Source organism: Dreissena polymorpha, chromosome 7 (genome assembly GCF_020536995.1).
Source record: "Dreissena polymorpha isolate Duluth1 chromosome 7, UMN_Dpol_1.0, whole genome shotgun sequence".
Classification (NCBI taxonomy): domain Eukaryota; kingdom Metazoa; phylum Mollusca; class Bivalvia; order Myida; family Dreissenidae; genus Dreissena; species Dreissena polymorpha.
Window position 1 is genome coordinate 28,324,455 of NC_068361.1, and position 25,038 is coordinate 28,349,492.

The 25,038-nt window shown below is 35.8% G+C and overlaps 3 protein-coding genes across 10 annotated transcripts in view; all 3 read right to left on the minus strand.

Annotated features, from left to right (window-relative positions):
• LOC127836860 (uncharacterized) overlaps positions 1-4,608 on the minus strand; it is a 6,872-nt gene extending 2,264 nt beyond the window's left edge. Inside the window, exons 1-3 of the mRNA XM_052363498.1 lie at positions 3,802-4,608; positions 1,335-2,338; positions 1-1,151 (exon numbers count right to left, since the gene is read on the minus strand). The exon at positions 1-1,151 is cut by the window's left edge and continues 2,264 nt beyond it. Of these exons, the coding sequence (XP_052219458.1) occupies positions 799-1,151; positions 1,335-2,338; positions 3,802-4,133 (1,689 nt within the window). The 5' untranslated portion in view covers positions 4,134-4,608 and the 3' untranslated portion in view covers positions 1-798. The remainder of the gene's footprint in view (positions 1,152-1,334; positions 2,339-3,801) is intronic.
• LOC127836879 (uncharacterized) overlaps positions 1-25,038 on the minus strand; it is a 339,553-nt gene that overhangs the window by 111,295 nt on the left and 203,220 nt on the right. The window lies entirely within an intron of this gene.
• Positions 1-25,038, minus strand: part of LOC127836852 (probable serine/threonine-protein kinase tsuA) — a 404,515-nt gene that overhangs the window by 23,836 nt on the left and 355,641 nt on the right. For 3 of the 7 annotated variants that reach the window (XM_052363483.1, XM_052363482.1, XM_052363477.1), the window contains one exon: positions 19,643-19,739. The exons of the other annotated variants lie outside the window; for them this stretch is intronic. In XM_052363483.1, the coding sequence (XP_052219443.1) occupies positions 19,643-19,739 (97 nt within the window). The remainder of the gene's footprint in view (positions 1-19,642; positions 19,740-25,038) is intronic. 7 annotated transcript variants of the gene reach the window in all.

The window sequence follows — 25,038 nt, forward strand, 5'->3', positions numbered from 1 at the left end:
TATATTCATACAACACACGAACACCATTTGAGTGTTCAAGTGTCGTATGAATAAATATGCAAAACAATAATTAAAACGAGCATTTTGTATCTACAAACATCTATTTACCAGACCACATCTGGCGTTGAAATTTCGGCAATTGCCATAAGGAACACTGATTGTTAACTGGTTAAGTTTATTTTACGAACAATTGTACGATTTTTTCGTTGATTTTGAGTAGTAATGTTACTTTAAAATTTGACGCAATTAGACATTTGTAATTACATATATACTATAAATAGTTACAAATATAATAGGCAAATAGTTACAAATATAATAGGCAAATATTTAATAATACATGTATGTATTGTTGCAATGAAATGTATTGTTACTTTTTATAATCAAAAACTATTTTATTTGAAAACACTGTATGGTTACTTTGTCCACATGGGCTTTTGGTCCTCTTGATGTTTTGGTTAATAAATAATAAATTAAAGATTAATCTTGAAAGGAAAAGCAATACGTTTGCTGCAACTTTCTCCTCTATAGGGACATGTTCATAGATATTTTAGGCAAAGGCAAATAAAGATATTCTTATTGTTGGCCTAAGCAATACAAAAGGACTAATCAGCATCCACATCATAGATAGCAGTCATACATCCTTGTTTTCTACATTCCTAGATAATTCAATCAAGTCATTTTCAAAATTAAGTTCAATTAATTGTTTATAAAGATAAATCTTCCATGATTTAATGTTCCGACAAAAAAAGGAATAACACGTATAACAGCATTTAAATGTTTTTTTCCTTACTGGAATAGCTATTGCAATTCCAAAACATAAATTGTATTGTCATTATTTAGTCCCACAATGATCTGGTCAGTGTTGGTGTTGAAGCAGACAGACAGTGGGCCGCACACTCCATCTTTGTTTGATACCAGAGTTGCCAGTTTCTTTCTTCCTTCATGATCCACCTTTATGACAGTATTGGAGCTGTATCCACAGACTAGCACTTGTCCTGATGGTGTGACATGAACACCATATGGTGATTGTAATTCAGGGTCCTCAAAGGTGGATATCAGGGTGCCATCTATAGCCAGAGTGATGACCTTGTTCTGCGTGTTGTTGAGCACATAGATCCTGTCCCTAGCCGGACTCACTGCACATGTCCATACTGCAAAAGATGGAACATGTTAAATATAAGTAGATCAGGGTCATATGTATGTATGTATTAACACTATTTTATTGTTCCTTTCTTACACTTTTCTTCTCGAAAATAAGTTTTTTTTTAAGTTAATTAATATTATAAGCATCAATAATAGAGATTATCTGCTATTTGTATAAACAATACATTTACCTGCACAAGAGCCACTTGCATCCTCATAAATCTTTTTAATAAGTGATCCAAACAGGGTGTATTGGTACAGGGCAATTCTAGAGGTGACATACAGTGCTCCCTTATTGTAGGCGATGCCTACAGCATCATGTGTTAACGGGAACTTCCTTCCATTCACCAGCTGCCCATTGCTCACAGAGATAAATTGCACTTCTTTTCCAACAGATACAGCCACCTCAGTGGATGTGATTTGGCAAATATCATATGGATTACCAGGCACATCAGAGTGACTAGACACATTGTAATGCTTGTCCAACAGCTTCACTTTTTTATTATTGTAATCTGTGACAATGACCTGGCCACTAGGCAGGCAGCAAATGCCTTTGATACTGCAAGTCTGACTTGTGTCACTTGATATACTGACAATAAACTCAGATTTGCTCTTCACAAATAACACCTGATAGGGATTCATATTGAGTGTGAGAGACTGCAAACTGTCTACAATCCTCCCTAGACTTGCCTGTTGTGACAGGTACTTCTCGATGTCACTGTTTGCCTTGAAAATGATAGAATTCTGCACCTTAACAGATTTCTTCTTCAGATATGACTCAGACTCTTGTATCTTGTCTAGACATTTTCTGCTGGCTATGAACTTAATTTCTTTGTTGCTCTTATCACAAAGGACATTTACAGCTTCAGAGAGTTGTTTCAGTTCATCCTTTAGTTTGCTGCACTTGTCAACATCCTTCTTCAGAGCGGTTTGCAATGTGGTCCTAATTTCATCCAGTTCTTTTTTGGTTGCAATTTCTAGTGCATCCAAAGAAGCATTTAATTTCTTTCGCATGTCTCCGATTTCTTGAAGTTGTTTACCATATGATTCCTCCACAGACTGAATGCTGGACTCTTGTGTACTTTTTAACTTATTTAGTTCATTTAAAATAGTTTCAAGACTGTTTAACAACTGTAGCATATTCAATGACATCTTTTTGACCGAGTCACAAATTAGAGTCACATTGGCGCACTGTCTGAAAAGCAACATGTATCATAATTACCACATGTAATATATAAAAATTAATTGTACGAGTTTTTGCTTTCGGTCAGTTGCTATATATAATGACCATTAAGACATAGAGTGATAATAACATTAAGGACAGTATTGTATATAAGTTTTCTTTTGTGCTGGTGCAGCTGACGTTTCACTATATTTGTATCTTAACAGGAAATGTGTTTGTCAGAAACACAATGCCCCCTAATGCGCCGCTTTATTTTTACCTTTGACCTTGAAGGATGACCTTGACCTTTCACCACTCAAAATAAGCAGCTCCATGAGATACACATGCATGCCAAATATCAAGTTGCTATGTTCAATATTTCAAAAATTATTACAAAACTTTACTGTAAGGTTAAAGTTTTGGGACGGAATGACAGATGGACAGGCCAAAAACAATATGCCCTCGATCATTCGATCCCGGGGCATAAAAAGTTATGAAAATTTATGTTTTTTATTTTTTGACCTTTGACCATGAAGGATGACCTTGACCTTTCACCAATCAAAATGTGCTGCTCCATGAGATACACATGCATGCCAAATATCAAGTTGCTATGTTCAATATTTCAAAAGTTATTGCAAACCTTTACTGTAAGGTTAAAGTTTTGGGACAGAATGATGGAATGACAGACAGACAGGCCGAAAAAACAATATGCCCCCGACCATTCGATCCCGGGGCATAACAAGTTATGAAAAAAAAAATATTTTTTTTTGACCTTTGACCTTGAAGGTTGACCTTGACCTTTCACCACTCAAAATGTGCAGCTCCACGAGAAGTAAGAAAAAAGAGATTGAATGGAGAAATGAATTTTTTTTTAATTATTATTTTTGACCTTTGACCTTGAAGGAAGACCTTGACCTTTCACCACTCAAAATGTGCAGCTCCACGAAATACACATGCATGCCAAATATTAAGTTGCTGTGTTCAGTATTAAAAAAGTTATGAAAATTTATGTTTTTTTATATTTTGACCTTTGACCTCGAAGGTTGGCCTTGACCTTCCACCACTCAAAATGTGCAGCTCCACGAGAAGTAAGTTAGAGATTGAATGGAGAAATGATTATTTTTTTTACCTTTGACCTTAAAGGATGACCTTGACCTTTCACCACTCAAAATGTGCAGCTCCACGAGATACACATGCATGCCAAATATGAAGTTGCTGTGTTCAATATTAAAAAAGTTATGATAAAACTTTAACGAAGCAGCTCCATGAGATACACATGTAAGGTAAATATCAAGTTGCTATGTTCAATATTGCAAAAGTTATCAAACTTTAACCAATGTTAAAGTTTTGGATAGAATGACAGACAGGACAAAAACAATATATCCCCGATCTATTGATCCGGGGGCAAAAACATATTTTAAATATGCCAGCTTTTTCTGTTTTGTCTGAGATTGGTAGGGTTTTCCCCATCTATTCCATGATTGTGTGCAACTTACCTGTGATTCAGAAAAGCACAATCAGAGCAACACAGCTGACTGTGGTCCTGGCAAAACATTTTCTGTTTCTCATTCTTGTGGACATCACATTTCAGTAGGTAATCCTCCAATGCCTTTGTCAGAGGCCATTTATTTGTTTCTTCACCTCCATATTTGGTATGATTTGCATATAACTGATCGTGTAGATTAATGCATTTTCTGCAGAAAAACTTCATACATGTTGCACAGAAAAAATCAGCACTTTCTTCAATAGTTTTACTTTCACAAGGGCCACACACATAGTCCTTCACTAAGTCTGAACTATTATGAACTGAACCTACAGAAGTTGCCATTTTGAAATAGATGTTGTGATCAGCTCTTTGATTGATAAGCTATTATGTATTCACTATTGTTATAATTCCTTCCTTGTGAATAACATGAGTATGTATGAAGGCACAACACGTTTTTAGTTAGTCTATTAACCCAAGTTCTTAACTTCAACCTTGAAAAAAATCAATTATATTGACATGTTATGCCCATGTTTATACACCCAGTATAAAATTCACAGTCAAGTTCCAGATAGACATTGTGTATTAAAGCTGATAACACCGGGACAAACCATTTTCTGAAAATAGGGTGAAACATGATATTCTGTTCACAAACAGGTCTATCAAATATGTAGTTATAGGTAGTATCAAATTGCCTGATTAAACTTAAAGCTTATAGATAAGTTCATGTTTGAATACATCTAACTCCATGTTTACCAACTGTTGTGTTCAGAACTCATCTGATAAACTTGAAAACATTAGAAACCTACATTGCCCTTCATTTAAGGATGTTCGATCGTTTCCACTTTACGTTAATTGATTCACTATATCGTAAAAATTAAAAACCTTTGTATATTTTCACGGTTTCAAAAGATAAGGTTTGAATAAACGAGTGAAAATTCTAGTTTGACTGTTTTGATTATGCGCTTATACATTTTCGTTATTTACATATTTTCGAGATTTACTGCAATGAAACCAAGCGTTCGATTGCTTGACGTCACTTCGTGATCGACATCGCTGAAACGCTTGCTTACGCTGTAGAAGTTATTTTCTGTGCAAAAACAAGCGTCTATTAATGGTAGCAGGCTCTTTCGGCCCCAAGCTCTTTCGGCCCAGACCGAAATTTCAGGCTTTTTCGGCCCCAAGCTCTTTCGGCCCCAAATCGACCAGGCTTATTCGGCCCCGTTATTTTATTACACCTATTTGAAGCGGATGTATGATTGAATTATTCATTTTGTATTCATATAATAAATGATTCTTAATCTTTATTGATAAAATGATAGTAAATACCACTTAGATGATGCAATGTTACATTACCCACAACTGGCTATAGTATATTATTGTGCATCATTTAAAAATTTAAACACTCTTCTCTTCGCTTCTTCAGATTTATGAATAAATAAGGTGCCAAAAACTTACTTTCATATATCCATGAATCGAAGAAAAGAGCGTTTCAATTTTCATGATAACAGTTATTATGCCCCCTTGGAAGAGAGAGTTAATATTGTTTTGCTGGATGTTGGTCTGTCGGTAGATCATTTAGTTTTCGATCAATAATTTGTCAACTTTGTCACAGATTGGTTTTTAACTTTCCATGTGCATAGGGATTGGACAGTATATAACCCCTATTTAAATTATGGTCACTTGGTCAAAGGTCAAGGTCACAATAAGTGTGAAAATTGTTTCCGATCAATGACCCTTCAACTGAAAAATTCTCTTAAACCACAATGCATAGAGAACGGATGTGAAGGAATATCTTCTACGATTGTTCAAATTAAGCTTCAAAATAAGTCCTGTCCTGGGGGGGGGGGGGGGCAATGCTTTTCCCTTTTATGTTTATTGTAAACACTGCAAATGTATTTTAAGAAGTTTACATTGTACTTGGGTGAGCGACCCAGGGCTCTCCGATTAATGGAGCTAAAATGGATTCTGTGCAATTTCTATGTAAAATTTTTGTTTTGTTTTTTCAGAGCGTACTTCTCACATAATTCAGATAGCTGCAGTGCATTCAACTGGTCAGTTTTCAACATCATGTGATGCCAGAGAAGAAGATGTCATTGAAAGCGTCAGAAATAACTGGAGTGACAGTTGTTGGCGACTCTGTGATTGTCAATGGACAAACAGTAACAGCTGTCCCCATCAAATCTGCATTGACAAGTTTTATAACATTCTTACAGAAATGTTCACCAGTTATTTTAGTTGGGCATGATATAGAGTTTTTTGATTGTAAAGTGTTGCTCCATGCTATCCATACTTGTGGAAAAATGTCTGAGTTTCAGCAAAATATTTGTGGCTTTTTAGATACTTACCAAATATGAAATCATATTAGCGGAAAAATTTAGTTAAAGACGTCATTGGTGAATTATACATGGCACATGGCGCTCTACAGGATGTTTTAGCTTTTCAAAAGTTAGTGAACTCTGTTCCTCTTGACCAAAATGTTGTTAACAAATATTCATTCAGGTATGACCGAGCAGTATTAGCATACAATGTGTAACTAAATGTCCAACATCAAATCTTTGCAAACCATGATTGATACAAAAGTTATACATGTGTAAGTCAAGGTGTTGCAAGGAAAGTTGCAGGAAGTGGATTGCAACTTAAACATTTGAGTACTGTATCAAAAAGAAACGGACTGAGTGGTTTGAGGAGCCCCCTGTCAGAGGTTACACACGGACAAATCGGAGTAACAAAATCAGAGAAAAAAAAATGAGCAATAGCGAGTTATTTGTTGCCTGACATCTAACCAATTGTAATTTTCATCTTGTATATAGATTAGCTATGAAATCTAATAGCTGTTACATAATTTTTTTTCCTTCTCGATGACAAACATAGTTGTGATTCTTATGTCAGTTGTATTTCTCATGTTTCACCTAAGTTGTAAGATATTTTTGGCAGTGCATTAAACCACAGATGGTGTGTAAAACATAATTGCCCCGCTAATTGTATTCAATGTTTTTTTTTGTAGATGTACTAATCTGATAAAAGTATGTGCATAGTCTGAATTTTGATTGTTGTTGCTCTCATTAGTAGTTGTTGTGTACATGTGTATAGGGCTACCAAATTTTGTATGTAGTGACATCTAATAAACCTCTACCAAATTTGTTCAAATAAAGCCTCTGGGGTCAACTTTGACCCTGCCCCGGGGGTCACACAATTTAATAAACGCTTATAAAGCGCCTATTTTGTGAAATCTTTAAAAAATCTTCTTGTCGAAAACCATTTGGACTATGGCTACCAAATTTGGTATGCAGTAACATCTTATGGTCCTCTACCAAGTTTGTTCAAATAATGCCCTTTGGGTCAAATTTGACCCTGACCCGTGGGTCACAAAATTGAACATTATATACGTTTATATCTTGCTTATTTTGTGAAAACTTTTTAAATATTCTTGTCCTTAAAGTTCACCTGCCACGGTTTTAAAAACCCGTAAAACACCTTTATTTATCGAATTTAGTGCATATCTAAACTATTTCGCACCTCACTTCATTTCAAAGACGGTATTATTAGCGAGAACGAATAGAACAAAGTCGCGATTTTTCACACATTCTGATGTTCTCGCCATTTTCATTCAAACCGGAAGTGACGTCACAGGCACTCAATAACGACTCAATTACAAGCCGGCATTATAAATGGCTTCGGATGTATTATATCTTGCAACTTTAGTTAAAAAAATTGTTGAAAAATGGAAGATGATAGCGATTACGATGAGTTTTCCGTTCAACCGTATATGTATGAGCCAGAATTTAGTGACAGTCAATCAGATTTTTCTGATTCTGACTCGGACAGCGAGGAAAATTTTGCCGATGCCCAAGACGACCATCGTGTTGGGAATACGGATTGGTAAATATATAATTTTGTTACATGCAGGTGTCGGCAAAAAAACAAAATAAAATTATTCTTTAATTGTTAATCTACAGTACAAGCTTGTTGAATATGACTAGGTTGTATTGTCTAATTATTATAAATTAGAACGGATTCTTGAACCTGTTCTGATTAGGAAGGAATGTTTGTATTGCAATTCGACGTATTTCTTTTATTTTCACGTGTGCATGTTCATGTTGCACACCATATCGTGTGCAGATTGAGTGCAAATGCTGCACAGAATACCCAGAGCTGATGGAAAGGATGGACGAGGCAGGGATAAAGTGCATAACTGAGCTTCAAAGCTAAGTGTCTCCATCCAGATGTCATTGAAGTTTCGTTTTATGAGTTCCTTGATGTAAATGGTCCCATCGGTGATGAAGAACCAATACATGAGTAAGTTGTCATTAATTATTAAAAATGTTTATGAAACCAGGACAGATTGTTTGTAAAGAAAATACACTGTAGACATTAAATAACACAATGTTTTGTGTGAACTTGTCATTTGTATTTCATACTGTAAATATGTTTTGATACAAATAATAAACATAAAAAAGACAACAATTTTAATCAACATTAAAATACGCGTGTATACAAGATGACTGGGTTATCTAATTGTAAAATGAAGTATCAATTTGCTACACAATGATTTTTGGTTACTTACAAATGCCAGTTCATTATTATTTTTCAACATTTGAAATAAAAATATAAATACAAGCTGTTTAATTTTTTCAAAAGTACACTACAATAACAACCTGCTACAACATGATGTGAAGTTGCTTACAAAATCTGATTTCTGACATATTTTCAGTAAAATATATATTATATAATATTATATTCAAGCTGAATAAGTTTGTTAAACTGTAAACTTAAGAAAGAATCTGCTACAGCATGGCTTGTGTAATTGTCAAGTTGAGAAGTACCTTTGTTTTACTAAACATACTAATATTTATCATAATGGTATCCTTATACATTTATAACTTCAGAGTATACAGATACATTGCATATAGAAGACTGGCTCGTTGGATTTGGCACCGTCTGAGCAAGAAGGACCGACGACCTCTTCCGTCATGCACTGTGGCAGCCATTCGCCAGAGATTTCTGTCTGACTCATACATTGGATTTTGCTTGGCCAGGGATGGAAACTAACGTTTTACAGTTGGTTGCCCACATGGACAACCATCTAAAGTTTTTTGGTTTCCCATCGTAAGCCTTAACGCGCCCAGTTCTATGTACATGTAGTGTCATGTGTAACCAATACTTTCTTTAAAAGTAATAGATAACTATACAACAAAACGGGCAACCACTAATTTCCATCCCTGTTCGCTAATTAAATCGTGAACGATGGTTCTGCACAGCCTCTGACTTCAGGATTCTGTTTGCAGATGAAGACGGGTGGCGGTGAAAACAGAATGTTGCCAGAGGCAGCCCTTGCATTGGCATCGCTCTTGTACTCCTCTTTCATCCTAAGCAGCTCTGCCATTAGTTCATCAACATAGTCTGAAAGTTATATTAAAATAAATTATAATTATTGATAAATTGTTCCTTCTTATTAGAAAATAATAAACAATGAATGTTTTTGTATTGTTGTCTTCAACCATGTATTACAGAAATCTATTGCTTTAAGAAACCAAACATTTTGATAAAAGATTGCATGTAAACTCATGTATTTATTTTGATATCTTAGATAATTTCACTATCTGTTCAGAAAAAGAGACTTGTTTCAAGATTATTCTAAAAACTCAACAAGTTCAAAATGCAAATACATTTAGTGTTGTTTAACATTCAGAATAATCACCAGATTTTAGAATCATAATTTCTAAATTTTGTTTCAACATATTGGACAAGTTCAGGTGATTTCTGTAAGCGGTAATGTATTTTTTATGTGCAAAAACAAAATTCTTCAACAAGATAATTCAATATTGCTATCTGTGGTTATTATTTATACAATAAAATTCATTATGAATACATAACCATAAGTGCAATTCTCTTTAACTGCTTTAACCACATGTCCAGCCTTGGATAGGAGAGACTGTATCTTTTTTCCCCCTGTCTGGTCTCAGCCTGCTTGCGGTTTGCATTTGCCACGGAATGCAAAGCAGCAAGATGTAGTCTGCAATTTAAAAGTAACATTATTTAAATGAATTACAATATGAACTGAGACACACAACAGAGGCCCCAACACTTTTGTCCTTTCCCTGTGGTTTGGCAGTGAATCCCTTATGTTCTGTTGGCCGAAATACAACCGTCTGAAATGATAAACATTTTGCATTTTTCAGAAAAACACAATGCCCCTTGCTGCGCCACTTTGAAGCATATATTTGACATTTGACCTTGAAGGATAGCCTTGACCTTGACCTTTCACCACTCAAAATGTGCAGCTCCGTAAGATACACATGCATGCCAATTATCAAGTTGCTATCTTCAATATTGCTAAAGTTATGGCCAATTTTAAAGTTTTCGAACGGACTAACAGACTGACAGACGGATGAACTGATGGACAGTTCAAAAACTATATGTAAAACTATATAACCCATTGGGAGCATAAAAAATAGAAAGTTTCCCCATGTATAGAAACAGAAAATAAAGAATAAAAACTATATCACAAGAAATGAGGATTTTTTTTCAAGCCAATGTAAATATGTAACTCCTATCACAATAAAACAGGCTGTTTGGAAATAATTAAACACACTTATTAATAATTGACATTGTTTGGAGATTGTTAAACAAACTAATTATTAATTGACATTATAACGAACCTCAAATGTCTGTGATCACTGCGAATACACATTATCAAAATGTGATTCAGGATCACTGATCCGAACAGGCGACTGTTCACAAGACATTTCTTCACAGACATCTGGCTCTTCCACACATGATGAATATGGGTCCTACAAATAATTGTCATGTTACTTTTTATAAATTCACACAGAATAATGAAAGAATGACACAAATGTTTATATCACTTAATATAAGCCAAACTATGCTATTGAACTTTGAAATAATAGTGTCGCACTCTGAGAAACTGGGCATAATGCAGGTGCGTAAAGTGTTGTCCCAGATTAGCCTGTGCAGTCCGCACAGACTAATCAGGGACGACACTTTCCGCTGGAATGGTATTTTTTGTTTAAAGGGAGTCCCTTCTTACTGAAAATCTTGTTAAGACGGAAGGTGTTGTCCCTAATTAGCCTGTGCGGACTGCACAGGCTAATATGGGACGACACTTTACGCACAGGCATTATGCCTAGTTTTCTCAGAACGTGACAGATATATTGCAATCATTAGCCTTTTAGTGGTAGTGGGGATAGTCTGATCAGTTTCCTTTTCGGATTTTGAAATTGAAGGGTGCTAATTCTTAAAAGAGCTCTTCCGTGCACAAAGCCATATTATCTCATTTGCATAATTTTAATATAAAAGCATGTGTTTCATTATAATTACTAAGTAATATTTCTAATAACATGATTGTTAATTGAAAACACAATTTCTATTATAAATAAAACAAGTTTCAGTTTGTACATTTATATTAATTTATTGATAACTACAACTTCCTTTATAATCATATGATAAAATCCACACAAGAGCATGGTGTAGGGCATAGTGAGACCACGGGTGGGACTTGGAACTGCACCCCTTGGTTAGCTAAGCTAGGGCACTGGTCTGATAGTAATACATTTTATGATTGTTTGTTGATTTAATTGGGCTAGGAATAATCTTTTATCTTGAAACCATACTGTGTTCTACCATAATCTTGTGATATATCCAAAGATAAGGCGCTATTCAACAACCAAATAGCTAAAACTCCAAGACACTGATGGCAGTTCTGTATGGATTAATACACATCACTGGTAACTGGTGTCAATTTGACTGGTAACCATGGACATTCTTGAAACTTAAGAAACTAAGAAGCAATCATGTGCTTTGTTATATTTAATTGAATCTAGAGAATATTATTTCAGAGAAATGCCAAGCTGTTCATTGTTTAAGAAATAATAAATTGTACAAATAATTACAGTCCATGCACAAAACCCTTCTCAATTTACATTTTTATCTGAATAATTCAATACAGCATGCTGAATGGTGTTAGTAAATACTATTAATATTTTTATTAATACTATTCTAATTTACTTTTACAATGTCTTTTAATCATCTGTGTAATAGACAGTACTTTTTTTTATTTTGTTCAATATATCAGTATAAGAAAGTTTACATAATTATTGTTTTACCAGTTTTACCAGCACTTTAATTCTCTCATACTTTTTATCTCATGGAAATGTAATTGAAATAAGCCCGATATAATTTTTATACTTTGAATATTTTTGGTGAGTTAGCTAGTCTTATTTACTTATCAAATGGAATGTTTTTGTCAGTTTTAAAGCTGTTCCACTGATTAACCTATTTTTCCTTATTAATAAGAGAAGTGTTTTAATTAATTGTTTGTCACTAAGCCATTAATTCATACATGCATACAAAATATAAAAAAAATTTGAAAAATATATATTAAAAGGTAAAATAATTAGGCATATCCATACTGGGCATAAGGCTGTACATGATCAAACCCATGTGTGCCCCAGCATTCCTCATAAACTGACTAGACTTTTAAAGTGTGGATGAAATTGGAATTATCATATAAGCAGCATTTTCCGGCTCTAGGAGAAGTGCCCCCCCGGAGAACTGCCCCCCCAAAGATTTTTCACTGGGCGGAGAACTGCCCCCTCACTGTTTTTGTATAGGGCGGAGAACTGCCCCCCTGCTGATTAATAAGGGGCGGAGAACTGCCCCCCTGTCAGAATTGATGACCCGGAGAAGTGCCCCCTAATTAAAGAAATAGCGGTGATATATAAATCGAGTATTATAATGACAATAACGCCAGTAACTTTCTTGCTATTATGTATGGAAATTGAGTGAAATTTCAAAAGTAATATAAAGTTGTACAAGTAATAAAAGTTATAAAACGGCATAAAATACCTGCCTCGGCATGGACGTCATCACGTCGCCAACTTGATAATCACGTGATTTTCGTCAATGTGAACAAAGAAAAACAAATAACTTTTTGCTAATAAAAAGTTTTCGCGGCTGAATTATTTGATATTTTCCCCGTAATAAAAACAAACAATTAGCATGCAATTTAATCCATCCTTATGCCAGCTGAAAACAATAATTTATTTGTTTGTTTTCGCCAATTACGGATTTGGACGGTTCAATATAATAAACCCGTATGCGGCTTTATTCAAAGCTAACAAGTTCTTAACAATTAAGGTCGGTCCGGTCTACCAATTAAAAGATTAAAAGATCGCGGTACTTATCGTTAACGGTAACAAGTTCTCTGCCTGCCTTATTAGCTGCTAATTAAAGCAACTGTTACCGATTTTGTTTGTTTGGCATGTCGACATGATCTGCTCAAAATGCAAACTGCGGACGACTCGACGGTCTGGCGATGCTACCGACGGATAAGGTGCTAGAAGACATGAATTAACTAAACAACATAAATAAATTGCTTATAAATTCAACTTCACTTCACTTTTTTCTTCAAGTCAGCTAAATTATTGCCTTTGCCTTGCCTATTAAATTACTTTTTTATATGTCAATTAACGTTTTTTCCATGGGTCAATACTATCTTTATAATGTAAATTAATTCCGATGTAACTTTTCCTCCATAAGTACCGAGTTGTACGTCTATATTTAGTTGCAACACATTGCCAGTATTAACACGCACGCGTTTCCTGTGTGGATCTCGACTATGTTTCGCGCTCTTATTAAAACACGACTTTTACAAGGCATTCCTCTAGACAATTTGTGTTATTCAGTTCGATAAATGGTAATATACTTGTACTGAAATTAAATTGTTACCGGATAAAATGTGTACGGCGATAACGTAAAATTACCCGTAAGTATTGTTTCCACTACGTAACTAATAACTAATATGACACCGGGGGCAGTTCTCCGCCCCTACAGATTTGATGGGGGGGCAGATATCCGCCTACTAAATTCTGACAGGGGGGCAGTTCTCCGCCCCTACCGATTTGATGGGGGGGCACCTCTCCGCCACCTTTAAAATAAGGGGGCAGTTCTCCGGGGGGCAGTTCTCCGGGGGGGCACTTCTCCGGATACCGCATTTTCCAGCTACTTGGTACAGAAAGATTTCCATTTTTTGCGGATGTGTTCTGAGTGGAAGGCTCATTATCCAGAAAAACCTAATCCATCCTGTATGTTGACCATCAACAGCTCTGACATTACTCAACAATATACAGGAAATGGCCAGAGCTCAGGTCACCTAGCTGAGAAGGACACATATCAACCACTGCGCTTATAAGACCACCTTTATGTAATTGATAAATATAATTTATTTAAATATAATGCATGGTTAACACTGTGAAGAAATACTTATAAGTTGTTTGCGGATTCAAATGTTTGACAAAACAATGTGTGAGAATACTATAGTCTATAGGTCAAACAATATTTCTACAGTACAGCTTCCTCTCCTTTGTATTAGCCTGACCAGTATTTGAAATAAACTTGCATCGGAGACTATTGTGCATTATTTTCTAACCAGATGTCAACGCATTTTTTAATACAAATGTCTTGAAATCATTTGTAATAATATGCTGACTGATCAGACTAAAATTATTTAGCACTGTGAATATCAAAATAAACAAGCATAGATTAGTCATTAGAAACATAATTACCGGTTTCTGGTTCCTTTTAGAATAGGCGCCATACTTCGCTCGGTTGTGCTTCCCTGGTCCAAGGTCGTTGGGATTTAGTGGAGCTTTCTTTGAAGCTTTGTATGCCTCTGTTTCCGGAAATATCGTTGGAATTGCACCAGCTTTGAGCTTGAGCGTTAACTCCATTCCAACACTAGCCATAACACTTGGAGGATGAAAAATACAACTGTCGTCAAAATGTTTCAAGCACAATCTAGATGCCTTACTCGGTTTGAAATCAACCAGTCTCCCATCGATTACTCTCCTGGAATTGACTGCCTTTATCCATTTCTTACAAGTAACATCATCCTTCGGAAAACGGAAAAAAACCTTCTTTCCCTTTTCCTCACGTTCTTTGCACCCGAAAGCAACACACTGAACCATATCGAATAACGATTGTCATGCAAAAAATACAGAAAAAAGCACACGATTTCAATACAACTTGTGTAAAAGAATTGTATAATGCTAACGTGATAGTTCTATTGAGTGTCAAATTTGACATTAAGCGCGAAGTGTTCACGCTTCGATTCGTAATAACAATGGACGAGTTTCCGATTCATGCGCGTTGAGTGCCTGTGACGTCACAACCAAAATAGGTGGCGGAAATACCCGGGCGGTTTACGGAAAACAAAAACATCGTTTTTTAGTATCGTAACATTTTTTGCCATAGCTCTTGATGATTCCACTCGTTTTAGAATATACATATTTATAGAAATGCATTTTTCGTTATAAAATCGACAGTTCACCTTTAACTCTAGGACTTAGGGCTACCACATTTTGTATGTAGTGAGATATAATAGTCCTCTACAAAGTTTGCTCAAATTATGCCTCTGGGGTTAAAGTTGACCCACCCCAGGGGGTCACACAAGTGAACATGTGCTTAAATAGGGCCTATATTTAAGTATTTGCACATGCTGAGAATATTTGTTTCAGCCTTTTTTCAGCAGTGGAGCGATACAGGGCCATCATGTCCCTCTTGTCTTTTAATACACATCACACAGTTATAAAAATAATAATTTTAAAATGATACATATGTTCAATTTACAACCCACAACATGGGTAACAGGTGGGTGGGGTAATTTAAGATGTTTATTTGAACATCAACATTGTTTTTTCATTTGTTACATCTGAAATATTTTCATAACAATGTACATTATAAATATTTCTACGTGTATCACATTTCAGTTGATAATTTGATTGTTATATAGCAGTTATTATATAGATATGTTTTGATTACTATTACAATATTAGTCATTATACTTTTTAAATTAAGTCCATATTAAAATGTCTGTAGCAAAAAAAAATCCACAGTGACCTATCAATTTCTTTACTTCATTTTAATGCTAAGCTAGTTTCCTTTAATTATTGAGAACTTCAAATGAATATGAATATTACATCAACAGAAATATGTATCTGTATTGCATGTTATCTATTTTGAACTGTGCAATAAAAAATTCAAAACAAACAAAAAACTAGTCATACTTATTTCTCATTCTTTTTTACGATTTCCAATATTTTTGGTTTTAAAAGTGTTCAGTATGATAATACAAATGTTACAGTTGCTAATCTAATACAATATCAATATTACTATGCCATTTTAAATGTATTAAACACAAACATTTTACCGTACCCTCAATTTTATGCCCCGCAAAAATGACATTTTTTCAAACGCACATGGCATTAAAAAACCTTCGTTATCTCAAAATTATTCACGGTGACCTCCCTTTTTTATTTTATATTTATTTCAGATACAGATTCATTAATCACCATACAAAAAATTATAGCATTCCGGATATTTTGAAAATTTTCACAAAACGATCGAACATCCTTAAGATATACATATCCACTCCAGAGTTAAACCTGTCTCAAATGAGGAAGGAAACTCACACCATTGAGTGTTATTATAGGCCTTTCTTAAACACATTTTGTACTCATCTGCATCTAAGATTTTGTAATCAATAAGAAATGAGCAATTATAATTAAGAATTAACTTCAAGATAACTAAATTCAGCTGTAAATGGTATCAAAATAAATTGTTGTGCTATAATACCAAGAAAATAGACAAAAAGTTGTGATCTATTGCACCTTTGGATCAAACCTCCATGACTTTTACCTTCTACTAATAGAAGCTCCTCCCTTGAATTACATGTATATCACGTTAAAAAATATTACTTTCCTTCTAAAAAACAAGAGATGTGTTTGTCAGAAACACAATGCCCCCTATTGCGACACTTTGAAGCCATATATTTGACCTTTGACCTTGAAGGATGACCTTGACCTTTCACCACTCAAAATGTGCGGCTCCATGAGATACACTTGCATGCCAAATATCAAGTTGCTATCTTCAATATTGCAAAAGTTATTGCAAAACTTTAACCTTGACTTTAACCAAGGTTAAAGTTTTGGGACAGAATGACAGACAGACAGACAGACAGGCCAAAAACAATATACCCCCAATCATTCGATCCGGGGGCATAAAAATACGTTGTAATATAATTAAACAAGAGATGTGTTTGTCAGAAACACAATACCCGGCCGCTTTGATTTAAAAAAAAATCATTTGTCAGGAACAAATAATTATCTCCCTTTAAAGCTTATTACTTCCCTTGGATTTGTTTTTTTACCTTTGACCATGAAGGATGACATTGACATTGACCTTTCACTCCTCAAAATGTGGAGCACCATGAGATACACATGCATGCCAAATATCAAGTAAAAGTTGCTATCTTCAATATTGCAAAAGTTATGGCCAATTTTAAAGTTTTCGGACGGACAGACGGACGGATGGACAGACAGTGCAAATGCTATATGCCACCCTATGGGGGGCATAACAAGAGCTGTCAGAGGACAGCGCGCTCCGTTATTCGAGTGCTTGACAGTATAACGTAACCCATCATGGGGAAATTGTTCATATTCAATAAGGTCAAGGTAATATAGTCAAAGTCTAAGTAGAAGAGGACCATAATTGGAACATATTGATCCCTTATGGTTTAAAGAAGTTGTACTCTATAGACAATTCTGAGTTCTGGTATATTTTCCATAATCTATAGAACATTTGTAAAGACATAAAACAAACTTATACATTTTATTTCAAGTTTGATAGCAATAGCTTGAGTGGGATGATTGGACAGTTCTTCAGAAATAAAATAAATAAATGGTTGTGTTTTTTTTACCATGTTTAAAAAAAAAAAAATTTTTTTTTTTTGGGGGGGGGGGGGGGTTGGGGGTGGAAAGGGGGGGGGTAAAATGTGGGTGTGTGGACATTTATTAGATGATCTTTAAAAAAAAAGAAAAAAAAGGGAAAAACAATTGAGGGGGGGTGGGGGGTTATTCTGGGGTGGGGTGTGGGGGATGGTTCGGTTTGCGTGGAGTCCAGTATGGTATGTCAGGAAAGTGTTGTTTTGTCAAAGTATAAATCAAATATGATCATAAATAAAGACGTTATGGCAATTTAAGCAAAATTTATTAATTTGACCTAGAGATTCAAGGTCATTCAAAGGTCAAGGTCGAATTTAACTTGCCAAGTACAGTACCCTCATGATAATAAGAAAGTATTTGAATTATGAAAGCAATAGCTTTGATACTTTATGAATAAAATGAGCCTAAACACAAAACTTAACCAAATTTTCAATTTTCTAAGTGAAAAAAAGGGCCATTATCCTTACAAAATGCTTGATACAGTTGTCTGCTCTTGTTTATAGATTGGGGGTCATGTTGGTAAAGAAGTATGCAAAATATATAAGCAATATGTCAAGGGACATAGAAAATATTTGAGGTGGTACGCAAACTTTAACATAGATTTATCAAAAATATGCATATTCTATGTGAAACAAGCAAATTCGTTGAATTGATATCCCCTGCCAATATGCTTCTGGACACAAAAGTGTTATATTTGACACTCAATAAAGCATTTTTTCAAGATACAAAGGGCCATAACTCCGTTATTAACAGATGGTGTACAATGCCATTTCGCATGCATCATCCTCTTATTGATATATATACCAATACCAAGTTTCAATGAAATCCGCCAAAGCACTTCCAAGATATGGCTCCGGATACACACAAAATGCATTTTTTCAGGATACAAAGGGCCATAACTACGTTATTAACATATGGTGTACAATGCCATTTGGCTTGCATCATTCTCTTATCCATATATATACTCATACCAAGTTTCAATGAAATCCGCGAAAGCACTTCCAAGATATGGCTCCCAACGGATGGAAAGATGGACGGACGGACGGACGGACGGACGGACGGACGGACGGACGGACGGACGGACGGACGGACGGACGGACGGACGGACGGACGGACGGACGGACGGACGGACAGACAGACAGACAGACAGACAGACAGACAGACAGACAGACAGACAGACAGACAGACAGACAGACAGACAGACAGACAGACAGACAGACAGACAGACAGATGAATGGACGGACAGACAGACAGAGAGACAAACAGACAGACAGACGGAGGGATGGACAGACATTCACATTGATGAACAGAGGTCCATATTGATTCCTTAATTCCCCCACTTTCCTTCACTTCATAATGGGCGTATGATTATTACCAAGATGAACATGTTCAATGACCATGTTCCATCAAGTCATTCATGTTGATTCTATAGTGGTAACCAAGAAAGTCAGTCTTTGATGATCAAGTTTGTGGATGAACTTAAAGGGGCCTTTTCACGCTTTGGTAAATTGACAAAATTGAAAAAAAATTGTTTCAGATTTACAAATTTTCCTTGAAGTTATGATATTTTTGAGGAAACAGTAATACTGAACATTTACCATGCTCTAAAATATCCATTATGTGCATCTTTGGATGATTTAAAAACCTGAAAATTATAAAGCGTTGCAACGCGAAATGAATGAATAATTTGGAGAATTCTGTTGTTGTCGTTGTATTTTTTGAAACTACGAGAATTGCATATATAAGGTAAAAGTTACATTTGCCATATTATGAGAGCGGATGGTCTAGTAGATAGGGTGTTAGACTTTTCCTCCATGGCTCCAGGGGTCAGTGGTTCGAGCCCCGTTGAGGGTTACTTTTTTTTTAATTCTTAAATTTTATTTATTTATTTTTTTTACTGGAGTTTTAAAACCCAATGTTAACATTTATCAATATAAAGCATTTAATGACAAACTTCATTACATGCCAAAAATAAAGAAGAACACGTAGTTTTTTCATTAAAAGTTTTCCGAATTGGGGCCAAAGTAGAGTTAAACATGAGAGATTGCTTACTTTATGTAGGTGACAATCCCTCGACAGAAGCAGCAGCAGCAGCACAACATACTTATGATTGCACTTCCAATGCATACGCCCCACCACACTCTCCGGTCTGAAAGAAAAAGAGGCAAGGACTTCACCATGAGTGTCCTCACACCTCAAAATGCCAGGAAGATATTTGGAGATGTCAAGTTAGAATAAATGGACTGTGCTCTATGAAAAGGGAGTTTAATGCATGTGCGTAAAGTTTTGTCCCAGAATAGCCTGTGCAGTCTGCACAGGCTAATCAGGGAGGACACTTTCTGCTTTTATGATATTTTTATTTTTAAAATAGTGACTCTTCTAAGCAAAAATCTTGTTTAGGCAGAAAGTGTTGTTCCGGATTAGCCTGTGCAGACTGCAAAAGCTAATCTTGAACGACATTTTATGCACATGCATTAAAACCCCTTTTCATAGAGCACAGCTCAAATAACCCACTGTCCCACTTGTCACAGCTCCAATAACACACTGTCCCACTTGTCACAGCTCCAATAACACACTGTTCCACCTGTCACAGCTCCAATAACACACTGTCCCACCTGTCACAGCTCCAATAACACACTGTCCCACTTGTCACAGCTCCAATAACACACTGTCCCACTTGTCACAGCTCCAATAACACACTGTCCCACCTGGCACAGTTCCAATAACACACTGTCCCACCTGTCACAGCTCCAATAACACACTGTCCCACCTGTCACAGCTCCAATAACCTACTGTCCCATCTGTCACAGCTCCAATAACCTACTGTCCCACCTGTCAACTTAACATTTCTGATAAGCACAATAGTTTGTTTGTGGCGAGTAAAATGGAGATTGGGCCAGTATTATCCAGAACTTCATTGCTGTGCCTGCAATAGCCCCCTCATTCCACTTTGTCAGAGGGTAATAGCAGTAAAAGAAATGTAAAGAACTGGTTTTCCAACAATGCATGCATGCAACCTATAATTTTTCCTCTCAATACCACATTTCAGAGGGGGTAATCACGTGATAGTTAAGATGGCAACAACCACGCCAAGGCAGTTATTTTTCGCTGTTTTATATCCTTTATTACTCGTGTTTAATTTTCAAATAATGCTCACTTTCCAGCCACATTAGTAAAAAGGTGATAAGCGTTTATTTTGTATTAAGGTTCACATTATAGCTCGACTTCACTCCCAGCAAATTTTCTTAGTGGAGAGTAATAAGATCATACGGCTAAGAAATTTTGCAGCATGTAGTGTCAAGATATAGAGCAAATATTAAAACTAAATAAACGCTAGTAACTTTCTTGCTGATATCAACCCATGCGAAAGACATCGGACCTCGGACATTTCCGATAAAACTTGCTGAGGTCCTGTATTATTCCCGACATTGTCGGACCTTGTGTCCAACCATAAATAAATTGTGTGTTTTGGCAAAACAATGAAAACGAAACTAGAATATGAAGAAATACCGATTTCAATGTTCAAAACCAAAATATGACCAGTATTGATGCTAATGTGTTTAAGATTTTTATAAACACAAACGTCCGCCATTTTATGCAAGCGCTGATGAAAAGTAAATTTTTGGATGGGATCATTCCCATTTAACATGTGTAAATCAAATGACGCAATGTGCGAGCATATTCATATTCACTGGTCATATTTGGTTATAACGACCAAACAATGAGCAACTTTAATTTAATTTATTATTCATAAATTTATGTATTTTGTCTATAGTTTCAATGTGTCAATAATATCTCGTTGTGTGCATTAATGCCGATGTATTTTTTTTATTTTGAAATACTACATGTACTGAGTTGCACGTCTATATATAGTTACAGCACATGGTCTGTTTTGACACTCACGCTTAAACCTTTCCATGCGTGAAACTCAACTCTGTCAGCAAAAATTTCGCGCTTTTATTAAAACACAGGCTTTACATGGCATCATGTGTAGTGAATGGTGCAGATGCGTACAAATAGACTTAAATAATATTATCACCTGGCTGTAGAAAAAATGTGTTATTCAGTTCTAAAAATGGACATGTTGAAATATACTTCTATTTAAATTAAATTGTTACCGCATGCAATTTGTAACGGGTATTGTTTGTTTTCACAACTTACTCGCCATTAGTTATTAATTGCTAACCATTTGCATTTAATTTCTCATAAGGAACACTGATTGTTTAAGTTATTGTTTATGGTAAAAAGGTGCGATGATACCCGACACCGTCTTTTATATACTGTTTAATTATAATTGGATATTGCGTAAATTTTAAAACTGGGATTTTTTGTAAATCAATCTGCGATAAACGCTAACTTCAAGACTGACATCAATCAAAAATAATGATGCCAGTTGTTCTAAACCTGGGTATGACAGGTTTGAATTAATTTGTTTTCTTTAAGCTGGGTTCCCACTGCCGATCAGATCAACTCGATCAAGCCCAACTAAGCGGTCGGGTACTGGTCTGGTTCGGTCAGCATGAGTGGTCGGGGGCGGTCGGGTAGGTCGGCATTGGTCGGGCTTCCTACCCAATATTTTTTGACATGTAAACAAATATCGAGTAGTGGTCGAGTAGGAAATGGGTCGAGAAGCGCTCGGGAAGTGGTTGTGTTTTAGTCCAGTAGAAGATTGAGTTGATCGTGAAGCAATAGTGTGGCGATCGGATTGACATCTTTTACACGATCTGTACCCGATTCTCTCGACCTCTACCCGAGTTATTTTAGATCGGAACACAATCCATTCGATTTGATGTACAGATTTACTAGACTGCTACCCGATGGCTACTCAATCGTACACGATCACTTCCCGATTGCTAATCGACCATACACGAGATCTGTACCCGATTCACTCGACCTCTACCCGAGTTATTTTAGATCGCTTTGTACGACTGTAGTACGATCATCACGATCTGGTCGTGTAAAGATCTGGTGGCGATCGAGCTGAGGTCCATTTAGACAAGCTGAGATCGTATAGGGCTCGAGTATAGGTCGAGATGATCGAGCAGAAATCGGAAAGATGGTTGAGTAGATGTCGTCAATGATTCGTGTGGGGGTCGTGTGTTATCGACAAGAGGTCGAGAAGAAGTCTTGTAAACCCTTTTTAGTCGAGCTTGGTTGGGTTTGGTCGGGAAATTTCGGTGATCGGGATGATCGAGTTGATTGGATTGGCAGTGGGAACCCACCTTTACACTCATGATTGCGTTAAACATTAATTATACAGGTTTTCATTCGCAATTATTTAACAGAATCACGACAAATATCAAATACAATACAGAAAATACATAGTTGTTTCATTGATCTATAAACATTCAATGGATTGAATATAACGGATTTAAAATTAGAGTTTTTATATTATTATTAAATCTTGTTCCCAGAATATGCTTGACGACATGTCTGCCATTTTGCTTTTGCAATGGATTATGGGATAAGTGTAAAAGTTAACAAGTGGATAAATTTACCCAACATGGATAGTTATCCAGCCTGGGTAAATATTTCCAACAACGCATTTATCCAGCCTAGTTAGTAACCCAGCTTGGATAACTCAAACCGGCGGTTAGCGCTAACCAAGGGGATAAAATAACCTAGTGCATTAACAACTGGGTCTAGAATAATGCCCTTATGATACGCATTATCGTTACCGATTGGACGCTTTGGCGACTGAAAAGTTACCATAGAAGTTTTTGTGGTGCATCTGTGTCAGCATACATGGCGGTGTAATGTGACTATTACTCGATATTAGACAACATTATGAGTGCGGAATATCGGAGGTCCGAGTGTGTTCCGCCAATTGTTAAAAATACGTAATACAGACGATTTTTGCCGTAATTTACTGCCGGAAATGCTGACTAAACGGGCATACATTTAATTGTTATTTAATTGTATTTCGAGTTGTTAAACATTGTGAACGTCATAACGATAAAAAACTATACAATGTATTTTTATTGTTTAATTAAAGCAGAATAAAGACTCTAAAGTCCGATAAAATGCGGCGAGGTTAGGTACATTTTAAAAGTTATCGGACCTCATGTCCGGTAAGATTTTTTGTCTTTCGCATGGGTTGCTGATATTGCTGGAAAGTAAGCGGTATTTAAACAAGAAATATCTTTAAAAAAGATATACGGCGTTGATTGTGGTCGATGTTTATGAACGATCAAAAGTTATCTCTATGAGATAAAAAGTAGCGGATGCCTTTTTTCTGCGCAGTTGTTAGCTACATCATAAGCAAATCAATTACGGGGTGTTGCGCCAGATTTCGTGGCTTATTTTGCTTTATGTGATATTATTACTCAGATATCTATATTTACAGAATAGAAAAACACAAGAAACATGAAAATAAACGAGTGCATATAGGTCAGCCGGCAATACTCGAATCGTATTTAATTGCATAATTATAGTATAGCGAATTATTGTGGTCATGCTTAATAAACTGGTCTAAATGGATAAAAATATTTCTAATTAATTTTATCAAAATTGGTCCTTATCATGCAAATTTTGAAACCATATTAAAAATCGATGATTGACATACCACAATAATATCGCCGAATATCTTTATTTAGTATCTTTCTGATCAAAACAGACTTCAAGTGCACAAAGTTTACGAGACGGCGTTTATATAAAGATTTCTGCAACTGACCGCAAACTGACCTTGATACCTTGCGGATTGGAATGCAATGCATTACAGTCACTACGTTATTGTCAGTAAGACACAATAATCGCAACCCCTTTTGCGAACTCCGGTGATGAACTGTATATAAACTCTGACTTTCACAAAATGACCGCGTATTGACCCAAAACCTCGCGGGTTGAAATGCAATGCAAGTAAGTACTAAATATGACAACATAGCCTTTAGTTAAACGCTTTTGCGCTGGTAATTCTCTGAAAATAAAAGGTGAACGCACAAACTGTATTTATGTCGAAAATTGATTGTAAAACTGTTCTATCTATTGGGCCTTTTCATTAGAGATAAAATTGTTTCATGCAGTAAAACAGTGTTACAAAGACGCGGATATGTTTCCAATGTTCTGGTGTTATACTCAAATCAGCCAATGGAATAAATGAAGTGTATTCATTCGTACCTAGCCGCGGGAAATTTTATTTGAGTATTATTGGACACTTACAAAGGTCAAGTCAGGGTGAAAAGCTGGCTTATTCAGCTTACGCCGAAAAATTAATACAAGTAATAAAGTGTATAAAACGAGGACAATACCTGCCTCTGCATGGACATCGCCATATTGACGATCACCTGATTACCCCTTCTGACATTTTACATTCAAGATAATTATATCCTGGACAAAGTTTGAGTAGGAACAAGGGCAATAACTGTGACATTATGAAAGAGCTCTGCTTGTCATGAAATACCAATATAATAAGTTAAAATATGATACCTCTTGTAATTTCTAAGATATGA